Below are 14673 nucleotides of genomic sequence, written 5' to 3' on the forward strand. Positions count from 1 at the left end.
CAGCTCTCACTTCCATACATCACTACTGGGAAAACCATAGCTTTAATATGGACCTTTGTCGGCAAGGTGATGTCTCTGCTTTTTAAGATGCTGTCTAGGTTTGTCATTGCTTTTCTCCCAAGAAGCAGGTGTCTTTTAATTTCATGACTGCTGTCACCATCTGCAGTGATCATGGAACCCAAGAAAGTAAAATCTCTCACTGCCTCCATTTCTTCCCCTTCTATTTGCCAGGAGGTGATGGGACCAGTGGCCATGATCTTAGTTTTTTTGATGTTGAGTTTCAGACCATGTTTTGTGCTCTCCTCTTTCACCATCATTAAAAGGTTCTTCAATTCCTCCTCACTTTCTGCCATATATCTGTAAAGATATAGTCTGTTAATTTCCAGACATAGAAAAATATGGCATTCCACAGATATCAAATTACAGTATTTTACAGCAAAACTAAAGAAAACTATTCTAGAGGTTAGCTCTATCTTGGTTTTGTTCCCAATCAGATTAAAAAACAATAGAAGCCGCGATGGCTTTTTACTGGTGAAGTAACAACGTTCTTCTGTTGGGATGCCCCACAACTGAGCAGTCCCACAACTGGCATATTAGATAGGGACTCTGCATCCACCACCTGGAAAAGAATGAAGCATCTCAGGATCAGGTTCTTCTTCCTTCCACTAGAATGCTGTGTGCCATGTAGTGCAGGCAATACAGCCTAATTTTCCTTCTGAAAGAAAGGAAAATTCCCTTTTCCCATTCCCTTGCTTTTTTTTTTTTTTTTTGCTAGGCAGTAGATACCATGAGAGAGGGTGGAAGTTTACTCTTTGAAATCACTGTTCCACCCCTGCTTCATCTGGCTAGGAAGTAGATGTAAAAAAGTGCTCCCCTTTACATAGGATGACTGCACTGCTTCCTTCTTTTGGGGGACCCTTGCATGAAATAAACGGATAAAGCTCTCTACCTCCATTTTCACTTTACACAGAGCCTCATGGAGATTACTGTATTGTTACAGGCCACCTCAATCCTAACCAAGCCATGCACAGGATTGCAGGGGTCTTTGCCCTCAACCAGGGTCTGTGCTCCTTTGGAGCACTGAAGACACAGTGGAGGCTGTCATAGCTTTAAGAAAGATGTTTTGTTCACATATTTACACCTGAATTTAGATGGAGGGAGTCCAGATCTTACAGCATGGTCATCTCAAGAAGGGCTTATTCCCCACACCAGTGCAACACTGGAGTCCAAGGCATCTCTCACAGCCTGCTTTCAGCCATCCCGCCCAAGATAGACCTCTCTCTTTTTTCTTCCCCTTCTCCCCAGTACACTTTGCTAAAGACACTCTTATCCTGCCACCTGCTACACTAATTCATTCACCTTGGCAGTCTCTGTCTGCCCAGGTCCAAGAACCTTTTTAGATGGGCCATCAACCCATCTTATCCCTGGCTAGCTATGTGAAGCTGCCTCGGTTTGTGATCCTAAACTGAATGCAACAGCCCTTGGTTTAGTTTTAATTAATCAAACTTTGCTTACTTCATGAATGTATGAGTTTGATCAAATTCTAGCTCTTTACTGAATCTTTCCCCCATACTCATAACAATATTATTTTACTTATTTTTATGAATGAATTTGGATAGCAAGATATTTGACATCTGAATGATATGAGATTATGGTATATTGTATGAGTCCAATCCACCAGTAATCCATAGCAGCTAATAACTGTACATATTTAATCAGAAGATGAGCTCGGATGAATTTACCTGCTATCCAATTTGAATCAGATTGTTAAGCACTCAGTAATGCAATAGAAAAAAAAATCTAATGGGTGTGTCATTTTTTATCAAACATTTAACTTTATGCAGAGGATTTTTTTTATTTTGCCACAGTAGACTAACAGTGGCTACTAAGATCAATATCAGAATTGATGTGCCATTTTTGCTTCTTCAATTATTAGTGTTCAGTTGGATATGAGAGGATAGAAACTCCAGCATTTGTTATTATAAATTGTATATTTTCCACATAAAATACAATGCATTTGAAAAACTGTATTTTCTCTTAAAGGCTTTAGCTGAAAAATGCCATCAGATTGAGTCTGTTGAATTTAATGACTCCCCACATGTTTCTGATGCAGCTTTTAAAGCACTTGCTAAATGTAAACTTGTCAAGATGAAAATACAAGGTTAGTGATGACATAGTATAATAGTTCCTGCAAAATAGTTGTACTGTATGTGCTACCTTTTTACCATGGTGTTGGCTCTTTGACATAAATAGACTGTGCATAAGTAGACATGCATTTTGTGACTGAAATAGCTATTGACTTCTGGCCAAACATAACCTAATTGTTGTTGTGTGATTTCAATAGGGAGTAATCGGATTACTGACCTAACTTTCAAACTCATAAGCAATTCCTGGCCTCATATGAAACACATTTGTGTGGCTGACTGCCAGAAGATAACAGATTTGAGTCTCAAGATGATTGCACCACTGCCTGATATTGTTATACTGAATTTATCCGATTGTATAAGGTATTCCGTTACATTCAAATGACTGTGTGGGTTATTCATTTTAACAAAATTGCAAATTAGCAAAAAAAAATGTGTTGGCCTCCATGCCTGCAAATAAGCACACAGAACATAGAAAAGTTCTGTGCCCCCCCCCTGTAACACCACAAATCTACTTGTGCAATGGGATTTTGGGATTCTCTTCTCTCTTTCAGTCTCGCGTGTGCTTCTGACCATATGGAACAGATATTGGGGGGGGGGGTTTGAAGGACTGCAGGAGGCAGTGGGGAGGAAATGGAAGTCCTGTTGAATGAACGGATTACTGCTCGCACTACCTTAGAATCATAGAATCATAGAGTTGGAAGAGACCACAAGGGCCATCCAGTCCAACCCCCTGCCAAGCAGGAAACACTATCAAAGCATTCCTGACAGATGGCTGTCAAGCCTCCGCTTAAAGACCTCCAAAGAAGGAGACTCCACCACACTCCTTGGCAGCAAATTCCACTGTCGGACAGCTCTTACTGTCAGGAAGTTCTTCCTAATGTTTAGGTGGAATCTTCTTTCTTGTAGTTTGAATCCATTGCCCCGTGTCCGCTTCTCTGGAGCAGCAGAAAACAACCTTTCACCCTCCTCTATATGACATCCTTTGATATATTTGAACATGGCTATCATTTTGGTTGCCCTCCTCTGGACACGTTCCAGCTTGAGAGTCATAGGTGTCAACTCCCCAGAGCCTGGGTGCCCGAGCACCACAAATTTTGGTGCCAGGGCCATGCATGCTGCATGGCACCCATGGCCCAGGCACCCATGGTCACAGAGCCAAGTTGGCACTCCTGGTGAAAGTCAAGTTTTGGAAGTAAGTCCAATTCATTTTAATGAGATTTCCTTCTCAGAGAACATGGTTCATTCAGGCTGGTGCCATTTAGCTACCAGATGGAAACAGGTTTCCAACTAATCTCATGGTTTAGTTTGTAGTTCTGAAAAAAACTAGCATTGTAGCATCCACTTTTGTAATAGATGCAGAGACAAATATTGTCTGCTGTATATAGTTATAGATGATCTTGCATTCAGATGCTAGTTTTTAGGACATTATTAGGATTGTGACATATATCAGATAACTTATTTTCTATTTGTTTTAGAGTCACTGATGGAGGACTAAAAGCATTTACTGATGGTGCTTCAGGCTCACATATACGAGAACTCAGCTTGGCCAATTGTTCCTATATCTCTGACAGTTCTATCACAAAAATAGCCCAAAGGTACCATAATACCATATATATTATTTGGTGAAACATAACAGATACATTTCAGGAATGTTGCTTCAAAATTATTGTTAAAATCAATCTTGTTTCTGATATCTAGCTTAGGAAAAGATGTTGTGCGATGTTGTGCATAGTACATACAGAAAAAGTGAGTTGTAACTAAGCCCCGTTGAAATCAGTGGAATTCACAGCTCTGTTGTAATGTTTTAGGAGTCATTTCAATGGAGCTTCTTAAGAACTGTGCATAGAATTTAGGTTGCAATCCAATAATCACCTGTGAATAAGCCCCATTGAACTCAATGAATCTTACTTCTGAATAGACAAGCACAGGACTATAAACAATTTAACTGTGAATCACATGCCCATTAATGTCTCAGCTATTTTTTTTCTGTTTTGTCAATTTTTGCACACTGACAACTTAAAAATGATTCATAGGATTCAATGTTCAAAATTTCTGATATTCTAAAAGTGTTTAGACAATTATTTGTCTTCCTTAATATCTGTAGATAATTTATTTATTGCTGGTTTTTATATGGATCACAAGTTCTATGTACCAAATAGGCTTTGGGCTTGTGTTCTTTGAGAAACTGAGAACATCTCAAAACAGTTGAAAGGGCAGGTGGGGTGGGAGTGGGTGTTGTTACACAAAGGGAGAAGGGAAAAATTCCACTGGGTATATGCAAGTCTAATATGCACACCTGAAGTTGCTTTTTTACAATCAGTGTCTGTGTTCTATTACCTAATAACAATGACAATTTCCATTTATTGAAAAAGGATCTACTTACTGGTCTCCTTTGGCTAATTTGCTCATGCAAATGTTCCATATTTTATTTAGAAGCTGAGAATGCCTGACGGTAAATGAACATTTTTATTGTGATTTTGGAAGTGTCCTATGAAAACCTAAGCCAAAAGTTGCACAGGTATGGCATAATAAGAAAATAAATAACAAGATCTGTTTTTTTTTTTAAGGTGCCACAATCTGATTTATCTGAATCTGCGTTATTGCCAATCTGTGACTGATGCTGGAATTGATGCTTTAACACAGATCTCCTCACTTGCATATATTAATATTTCTGGAATTAATGTCACAGACCAGGTAAAAATGAAAACACAAAGGCATGGCAATGTGTTTCTGTATGCTCTTGGTATTGCTGTGCCAGCAATTTCTGTGAGTCACGGTGATATTTTCTGTATTATTCTCAATTTATTTTAATTTATTAACATTCTCTTTGCCTTTTGGTCACTGTGGTACATTGGAAGGAACAAGAAATAGAACAGCATTCAAAAATATGGGATTACAGCAAGATAATAATATGGGCTAAATAGGATAAAACTGTAAATTTGTGGGTTGGGTTACTGAAACATGAGATAACTGGGAAAATTGTTTTTTATTAGTCTAATAATGTTCATGCTAAGGTTCTTCAGTTAACACAACCAATCTTTCTTATATGCTCACTGTTGACTTATAAAGGTTTGATACTAAGTATTCACAGCAATAGCAAAACAAGAGTCTCTTTGGAATGCAAGGCATGGAAGATCATGGAACTAAGACTAGTTCATGACTTGCAGTATTGAAATATTGATATCTGTTACCCCCAGAGGCTTAATATAGCCATTTTAAAGCTTATAAGGGTTCAAGAAACTATTGAAAGTACAGATAGCAGCATATGGTGACATAGAAGTACAGTTAATGGCTAAACTAGATGTGATGTTAATTGTATGAATGCAACAATGTGAACATATTTTAAAGTATAGATTACAGGCATGAGGTGTCCTGAGTAGCATTGGGACTGTAGGAGGTAGGTTTTTTTCTCCTCCTGTGAAACACCCTCCCTTTCGAAATTGCTACAGTCATACCTCTAGTTACAATAGCTGCGGGTTGCGTTCGTCACAGGTTCCAAACACGCTGAACCTGGAAGTACTGAAACGGGTTACTTCCGGGTTCAGCGGTTCGCGCATGCGCAGAAGCGCCAAATCGCGCTTTGAGCATGCGCAGAAGCGCTGAATCGCGCCACACACATGCGCAGACGCGGCGCTTCATGTTACGTTTTGCTTATGTTGCAAACAGGGCTCCGGAACAGATCCCATTCGCAACCAGAGGTATCACTGTATTTGCATTCAGAGGGCAGTTTATTTTTGGTTACCGGTACTCTCCTCCCCACCACCTGAGGGTCTGATGTACACCAGGCTGTTTACATTTTAAAAACCATATATGTTAACTGGATATATGGGAAACCATGTTCAGTTGTCTTAACAAAGTCGATTAAATGATACCATGTCGTATAGAATGGCTAAGTGCAGGGGCGTAGCTCGCTGCTCCGGCACCCTTTTGTGAAATGGCTACTTTGTCCATAAGCACGATGCCCCATACTTGCAGGCTTCAAAAAGATTTGCATTTAAAGTCCGTCCCCCCTTTTGCAATCACAGATCTAGTTGCAGTTATTAAATGGAGGGTTTGATTCAATCTAGGGTTATTAAATGGAGTTATTAAATGGAGGGTGTGATTCAGTGTGCAAACCAGCACTTGTGATTGCTCTCTTCCCAGACAAACCTTGAGCAGTCAGCCAAGAACAAATCTGTTCAATCATAGTAAGCCACAAACCATGCCCCTTATTGTGATGTATGAACCAGCTCAATGAAGCACTTTATCTATCTATCATATCTATCTATCTATCTATCTATCTATCTATCTATCTATCTCTATCTATCTATCTATCTATCTATCTATCTATCTATCTATCATACTCTGGTTTCACCTCAGATCGTATAAATCTTTCATTCATATCTATCTATCATCTTCTGTGTTTTTAGAACAAGTCTGTTTTACTTTTAAAATGTAAATTCATCCATTTCTGTTAGTTTTCTGTTTCCCTTGTGGGAGATGGAAAGCTGTATTGCATTTAGGGTGCCTTTGTATACCTGTCATGCAAAGGTCATGTAAGCTCTATTCTAACATTCTTGTGTCTTAAGTTTTTCATTAAAATGGATGTAAGGATGTTTGATCTTTCTAGTGGCAAGCATGCTTCAGTTCAGAAAGATATCATCCTGAGGGCTCTGGGAGCATAAACATCTCAAAATAGGTTTTGGGGGAAAATACATTCTACATGCTAATAACTTTCTAGCATACTTTGTTGGCTTAAACAAGAAACAATGTTTATAATTTGAATAATTTGCAACATATGAGATACTAAAGATAAGAAATATTCTTGTTATGAGGAAATTAATATTTTGCCATGATCCTTTGTCTTTAAAAAATAACTACTACATTTATTCAGTATTTACTGCACTTTTATTTTGGCTTATAATCAAAGACAGTGAAATACAATAAATGACACATTACTAAAAGCAAAGGGCTCAGAGTGGATGTGATTGTTGTAATGGTTACAGTGGAGGTTGTATATTTTAACACAATCATATCACAATATTGTTTGCCTTTGGAAAAATTAATTATCCAACCGTATTCAGAATCTACCCTTTCCCTAATCATTTTCAACTGGCTTGTCTTCCAACACTGCTGATCTTTCTCTTTTTCATATGTCTTTATAAAAATTCTTAAGAGTATACAGTATTAAGGAACACACTTGTCAAGGTTGCCCTGCCAAAGGTCCCAAGGATTCTCAGAATCTCTTACCTTCAGAGACACTCTGATAGGACCCTTGCTTGGAGAGTTTGGTTGCCCTATTTTATCACAGGATCTCTTTATATTTATATTATACATTCTCCAGTGGACAGTAGGACATCCCCAAATGGAATATTAAGTTCCTCCCATTTCTCAAGGCAGGAAAACGTCACCACTCCAATGGAATCTGTTTCCCTCCTCCCTTGGAGTGACAGTTCATTTTCCTGCCTAGTTTGACATAGTATTACATTAGCCCAGCTCTTGCAATCTGCATTCTAGCCAATAATTTCATTAATTTCACTCTATCATATTTTTGATTACCTTTGTGCACTGTGTGACTGCTGAAGTGATGGCCTGAGAGTGTTATTTTAATTATTTACTTCAAACCAATTATTTGGAGTGTGTGTGAATCTATACAGTATATTTTTCCCTCTGACTGTGGCTTTAATTTCCTTTCTGAGTTGAGAGAAATCATAGTGGGCAGTATTTTTAACCTGAATGCCCTACCTTTAGGCATCTAAACTTGTACTGATGTATCAAAGCATAGGGATTGGTGTCCAGATGTACTGAACACTTAAGCTTTCCTTTGATCTTATATCCTGTGAAAAATTGAGCTGCTAATTTTAATAAAGCATAACATCTGAATCAAATTTGGAGACTGAATGTTGCCCAAGGTAAAGTAAAGTTGTCCAAGTAAAGATATGTAATACAAGTAAGGGAACTCTCATAGACTTGTAGGACATCTTTTGGAGAAGAAAAGCCTAAGGAGTAAATCCTACACGAATTTGGAGTAGAGTCCCTAAGACGGTTGGATGGGTCCTTGTACACCTTCTTCTGGCAACTCCTGCAGCCAAGCTGGTGCCAAATGTATTGCTCTGCTTTCCTTTGGACCACATCAACGAGGTGGGGTGTTTGTCCCAGAACCTCCATATACACTGCCCAGGCTTGTACTCCAGGGTTGCCACCTTGGTGCTGCTAATGCAGCAGTTTGACTTCACCCCGGGAGGCACACTCTCAAGACAGATGGATGCCAACAGCAAGTGTGAATTGTGGGACTTGCCTTTCTTCCAGGTCTGCTTCCTCTCCACATGCATATAGTATATATCGCACAGCCAGCCAATTCATTTATGTTTTCTAATTTAAAAGGCAATACCAAGCTTGTTCTTTTGGTTAAAGAACAAATACCATATTTACTTTTAAATCACCAGAAGACTGGCTACTGAAAAGCCCATAAAACACAGCAGAGCCTTAAGAACCAGGTAGAGGGCCTTCTCGGTAGTGGCGCCCGCCCTGTGGTACGCCCTCCCATCAGAAGTCAAGGGAATAAACAACTACCTGACATTCAGAAAAAATCTGAAGGCAGCCCTGTTTAGGGAAGTTTTTAAACTGTGATATTTTAAATGTATTTTAATGTTTGATGGAAGCCGCCCAGAGTGGCCGGGGAGACCCAGCCAGATGGGCGGGGTACAAATAATAAATTATTATTATTATTATTATTATTATTATTATTATTATTATTATTATTATTATTATTATTATTATTAAGCAAGGTGTAATGTTTGAGGAGGAGTGATATTCAGTACCATAAGTGTTAAAAGCATGTCCTTAATGTCATTTGTGGCATGTTGGAGGGTATGCTTATCTCAAACATACAGTAAACCTAACTGTAAGGGTGGCAGAGCTTTTATCAATAGTATCTCTTAGAGTGGTGAATGGCACTATTTAGCAGGAAGAAACTACAATGAAAATCCTCTCTATTGCATATATTTATGTGGCTGTTTATTTGTATATATTTTAACATTTTATATATGGATGTTTTATGATGGCCTATATTTGTAATGCCTAATAAAGGTTTGGCGAAGTAGAAGTATACAGTAAACAAGTACAGATTTGGCATTGGCCTTTTTAGTGGAGAATGCATAAATTATTTTACTCTCTCTACACTCCCAGATGGTGAAAACTGCCATAACTGAAAGTCCAAGTATTCCTTTGACATGCAGTCATACTTTGGGTTGCACTCGCTGCGGGTTGCGCGTTTTCGGGTTACGGACACGCCGAACCCAGAAGTACCAGAACGGGTTACTTCCGGGTTTCGTCGCATGTGCAGAGGCGCTAAATCCCGCTTTGCGCATGCGCGGAGGCGCTGAATCACAACCCACACAGATGCAGCACTCCAGGTTACGAACACTGCGGGTAGCGAACGTGCCTCCCGCATGGATCACGTTCGCAACCCAAGTGTCCACTGTAAGGCTATTTACCCTGTATCCCAAATGGTTTTGCCAAGGTTTAATAGTTATGTATTCCACAGAAGTTGGTAGTAGGTGGAGAGTCCTTATCCAGTGTGTGTGTGTGTGTGTGTGTGTGTGGATTGAATTATGAAAATAGTCTGTTTCCTTCTGCTTTTTCATTCATACTTTGTTTCCTTCAAACATGAAAAGCTGTCAAAAGACCTTTTATTATGCAGTAAAAATTTATACATATACCATGAACATGTCCTACTTTCTCCACATAATAATGTTATTAACATACGCTACATTTTGTTGTTTCAGCTAACCATTTCATGAACATTTTCACAGCACATTTTTCTCTCTTGGTTGGATTCAAGGAATTAGTACAAAAGCAATATGCTTGCTTATTTACAGATGTGAGTGGGTGTTTACAGATATGATACTTGGAATTCACAATTTAACTCACTGATAATGCAGTAGCTTCCTCTCTGTTGAAGATAAGTGTCACAGAAATTGTAGCAGGAGTTCAGAGACCCACTTTTTCCTTTTACAAGCTAGCGCCTTTCCCTTCTACAGTAACCTCTTCCCTGCAATAGTGAGCGCCTTGCAGAGCCATGCAGAGATCTACAATTCGGTGCCTCCCGTCAGACACATGCCAGGCAGATTAATGGGTTCTTCTGTAAATTGAGGGCATGCGCCATACACATGTCTTACACACACACTGCCTGGAAAGGATAACCTCATAACTATGTTTTGTGAATGGAAAACCATGTTTTATGAATGAAACTCATGTCAAATGACACAGTGAACCAGAAGGTGGGCAGGAGAGTATGTTTTCCCCATATTTCACCCCAGCAGCCACCTCCGAAGTCAGTAGCCAGGAAAGTTGGAAACTACTCAACGGGCTATGAATGTGACGGGGTTGCTTGTCAGTAGAAGACAGGAACTGCCAAGCAGCGGAATTGGAGCAAAAGCAAGAAGAATATATCTGGGAGGGAGAAGGAGACGGGTAGTTAAAATGGCTGGAGAGGTAAATCAAATGTGTCTGAATATGAATGGCGGTTTGAGGCAGGCAATTCACAAAGTATCATGCTTCACAAGTTTGGGAACTATGTAACCACAGAGGTGTAGCAAGGTCAGGTGGTACCAAGTGTGGGATTTTTTTGTCAACCCCCCCCCCACACACACATTGAAATTATTAAAAGAAGGAAAAATATGATACTTACACTTGCAAGTGTTACTTTCTGGTTTATTTACTTAACATTGTGATCATAAGCACTTAAAACCCCTGCAGACTCTGTGGCTTCAATATCGGCCAGAAACAAATTTCTTCTAACCCACCACCCCATTGCTCTGTTCACTGGCCTGTTGGTGGAACTTGAACTTTGCACACTATTTTGCAATAGGTAGGCCTAATAATGGAATTACCCTAATAAGGATGTGTGTTTTCCTTATGGCTCCCTTTACTTTTACAGTGCCTTTTAAAACAGGTGGCTAATCTGTGTCCCTCCAGGTGTTGCTGGACTACAACTCCCATCATTCCTATTGGCCATACTAGCTGGGACCAGTGGGGGACGTAGTCCAGAACATCTGGAGAGACACAGACTAGCCCCCCCAGCTTCCCGTTTTAAAGCTGACCATGTAATGCACCATATCAGAAGCACAAATCCCTTTCAAGGGGTCATTTCCCTCTCCTCCTCCTCCTTGTGTTTTTTCTTAGTATCTGCCCTGAAAAACTCTGCAACTCAAACGCATGCTCATTCTTTTTAAATGGACCATTTCAAAAAGAAACTGATGTTCTTAGGCTGCAGTTCTACACCTGCTTTCCAGGGATGAATTTCCATGGAACTCAGTGCAGCTTACTTCTAAGTAGACATGCAAAGGAGGGCACAGTTATTTAAGCACCATCTCAGCAGCTCACTGCACAATGAGAAGCAATTTTCATGCTAACATTAATACATTCTTATATTAATTCTCTCCTGAAATGTTGATGTATGGACCTCAACTTGTGTTTCTTTGGGGTGTTTGTTAGGAGGCACTGGTGTATCTCTTGGCTTAATCACATTGAGAACACATCATCCAGCTTCTGTGTTTGAAAGACATGTTTGTTTATTATTTTTATTATTAGTTCCTGAATACCTGGCACACATGGACCGCAATAAACATATGGACATAGAAAAGCAGGGGGGAAACGTCTTCGTAGCTTTATTGTAAATATCCCTACTACGTAAGAATAGCCTTGCCTGGTCAAACCAAAGGGTACTGTTCTCCCCCTCTTGTCCGTCTCCAGCTAAAGCGGGGACAGTGGTGGAGTTAGCTGCATGTGTGCCCGGAGCCCATGCCGTGCACTGGGGGGGGGGTGAGCTGCGCAGAGGGTCAACATGATCCGCTGTACCCAAAGGTGGCGCGATCCGCTGCACATGGGGGCGGCTGGGTGAGCCGCCCACGGTGTGCCTTTTTGTCACCCCCCTCAGGGAAGACACCCGGGGCGGACCACCCCCACTGCTCCCATTCCTAAGCCCCTGACCACACATGCTCCAGTTTTGCTGAACAGCTCCTCCTATGGTGTTTTGTGATGTTTTCATTACATTTTGTTTCAACTGGGTTAGTTATAGCAGACTAGGATTATGCAAATTGTATAGAGAAGGACATACAAACAAGGGAGTGCACAAACCCATGGCATGGTCCTAAGTTTCCAACTATGTCTTGTTTTGGTGAAAGAATACATGTTTTAAAAGGTAATTTGGGGGGGGACCTACAGCATTGAATAACAGCAAAGCAAAATAAATACATTATGTATTATAATAGGTTTTTTTTACATATGTATGCCAATAAACTAATATTTGTCTAAAACATTTTTAGGCTTTGGATGCTCTTGGCAGACTCTGGAAAATTAAGGAGCTTATTATATCAGAATGCAGGCTGTTAACTGATTCAGGAATGAAGGTAAAATAAGATCCTATGTTGCATATGTTACAAGCATCAGTACATGTATGTCACTCTTGAACACGTGTGATTTACAATGAAATAGTAAATATGCTGAGTTTCTTTCTTAAAACTGTTGAAACATATTGCCATTAGGAAAATGTACTCATGCTATGGCTGCTTTCCTTTACAATGCGAACATGGGCTCTTTAATTGTCCTTTCAGCTCCAGACCATTATGACCTTTTTATTTTACAACACTTTTTTATATTGCACATTATTGTGTGCTACTTTTATGATTTTCATAGCTTTTAGCTTATGATATATTGTGTATTTACATTTTCATTGTTTTATTCTTTTTGTAAACTGCCCTGGAAATATAATTGAAGGGCTGTAAAACCACTTTACATAAATAAATAGTGGCTTGCGTAGAGTGTTCCAGGAAATTTAAGGATGAGTTGAGATTTGAATTGGCGGTTTCAGTTTCTTAGCTCATATTGTTAACCACTGCATTGCTCCCGCTCTGAACTCCTGAAGCTTATAGATGGTAATGTGGGCAAGTGAAGCTACAGTGACTGAGAGTTTTGGAATGTGGAAAGAGATAATATTCACCCCAGGAAGGGAGAATTAACCAGAACATTTTAAGAAGTGAAAAATGTCTCTACACAGCAACCAATGGCAGTTTTGCCTTTACTTTTTAGCAGGGTTTATTTAAAACAGGATGTGTTTTTGGCAGTAGCTGCTCTGCAGCCCCCATGGGATTCTGATAAGATGGCTGAGACAGAAAACAGATTGTGGATAGAAAATTGCAGCTTTGCAATAAAAATGGTGTCCCATCATTTGTGTCTGGTGTATGCTAAAAAGAGAGAAAGGACTGAGGACAGATTCCTGGGAGGAACTCAGTAGTAGGAAGCTGAAACGACCGTCACTAAGGAATGAAGTAACTATTTCAAGAACAGAAGGATATCTTAAACACCTATAATGTTAGTAGTTGAGGAGGAAGACTTGTGCAAGCATAGAAAGAGACTCTCTGGTGAATTAATCTAGCAAAATATTAACCCTGCATTAGTGGCTATATGTTTTAATCTTTATTCCAAAAAATGCCCAAAAATCTTGCACAGAAATCACAGTGATCATCACATTTTATCAAGTAACGACCATGAAAATAATGACTATGCCGTCCTATGAATTAGTATCTTTCCGTCATAAAATTCGAGCATCCATCAGTCTATTGTTGTATATATGAATCATTCATTATCTACAGCCACACAGAGCTGGTTTGAATTTTGCTGCTCTGTATGCTTGTGATAATGCACAAGCACACATTTGACTGAATAATTTATTCTTTGGATAATAGTTATGAATGGAGTTTCTAGTGTGCCTCCATGTTCCTAATTTATTGTAATGTAAAGAACAACTGTGTTAAGAGTACAGATTTCCTGTCTAATTTATGGTAAGCCATTATGTAGTCATCTGGGCTTTCATATAGACATCAGGAAAAGCATTTAGAGAAAGCTGCGTGGAACTGAAACTTTATTTAAATGGGATTAACAATTTCTCTTCCACAAAGTCAATTCCCTAAAGGTAATCAAAATTTCCAAGAAACATATGCCCCAACCGGGATGCAAATGCGGCGACAAAGCCCGCGGTGAGCGTCTTAGTTCTACCTTTGAAGAATGGAGCCAAAGGAACCCGGTGGTCGTGAGTAACTAATTTGACCAGAAATCGAGCTTTTGGAACGATCCGGGGGGAAGGAGAAAGGCAGCCTGCCTTCTTCCCTTCGAGTTAAAGAAGCTAACCAATTTGAGCAACTGCTGCTACAGGACTGCTACAATGTGCTTAAAATTGATACATGAGACTGGCAAACTCTTTTCTTGGGAAGTAAACTAGTGGAAAATATCTCCATTTAAAGTTGCGGTATCTGCGCTCCAGTTTAGGAAAATGGCGATGAACAGAGAGGCAGGAGTAGAAATTTGATACCCACTTCCTCCCCCTCTACCAGTATGCTGGGCTTCGTCCTTGAACTGGTACTGAACTCTGGACTAACGGACGAACAGAGGCTCACTGCTTTGAAGGTGGAACTGCTGTACAGGAAAGTCAAAGTCTTGTGTGGGGGTCTGAAAGAGAACCAATTGCCCACAGAGGAGGCTTTTAAAA

At 39.7% G+C, this 14673-nt stretch overlaps 1 protein-coding gene across 1 annotated transcript in view; it reads left to right on the forward strand.

Moving 5' to 3' along the window:
* Positions 1-14673, forward strand: part of FBXL13 (F-box and leucine rich repeat protein 13) — a 61074-nt gene that overhangs the window by 38964 nt on the left and 7437 nt on the right. Inside the window, exons 14-18 of the mRNA XM_033161393.1 lie at positions 2044-2161; positions 2345-2507; positions 3623-3742; positions 4715-4841; positions 12455-12538. Of these exons, the coding sequence (XP_033017284.1) occupies positions 2044-2161; positions 2345-2507; positions 3623-3742; positions 4715-4841; positions 12455-12538 (612 nt within the window). The remainder of the gene's footprint in view (positions 1-2043; positions 2162-2344; positions 2508-3622; positions 3743-4714; positions 4842-12454; positions 12539-14673) is intronic.

This window comes from Lacerta agilis, chromosome 10 (assembly GCF_009819535.1).
Source record: "Lacerta agilis isolate rLacAgi1 chromosome 10, rLacAgi1.pri, whole genome shotgun sequence".
In the NCBI taxonomy this organism is placed as follows: Eukaryota; Metazoa; Chordata; class Lepidosauria; order Squamata; family Lacertidae; genus Lacerta; species Lacerta agilis.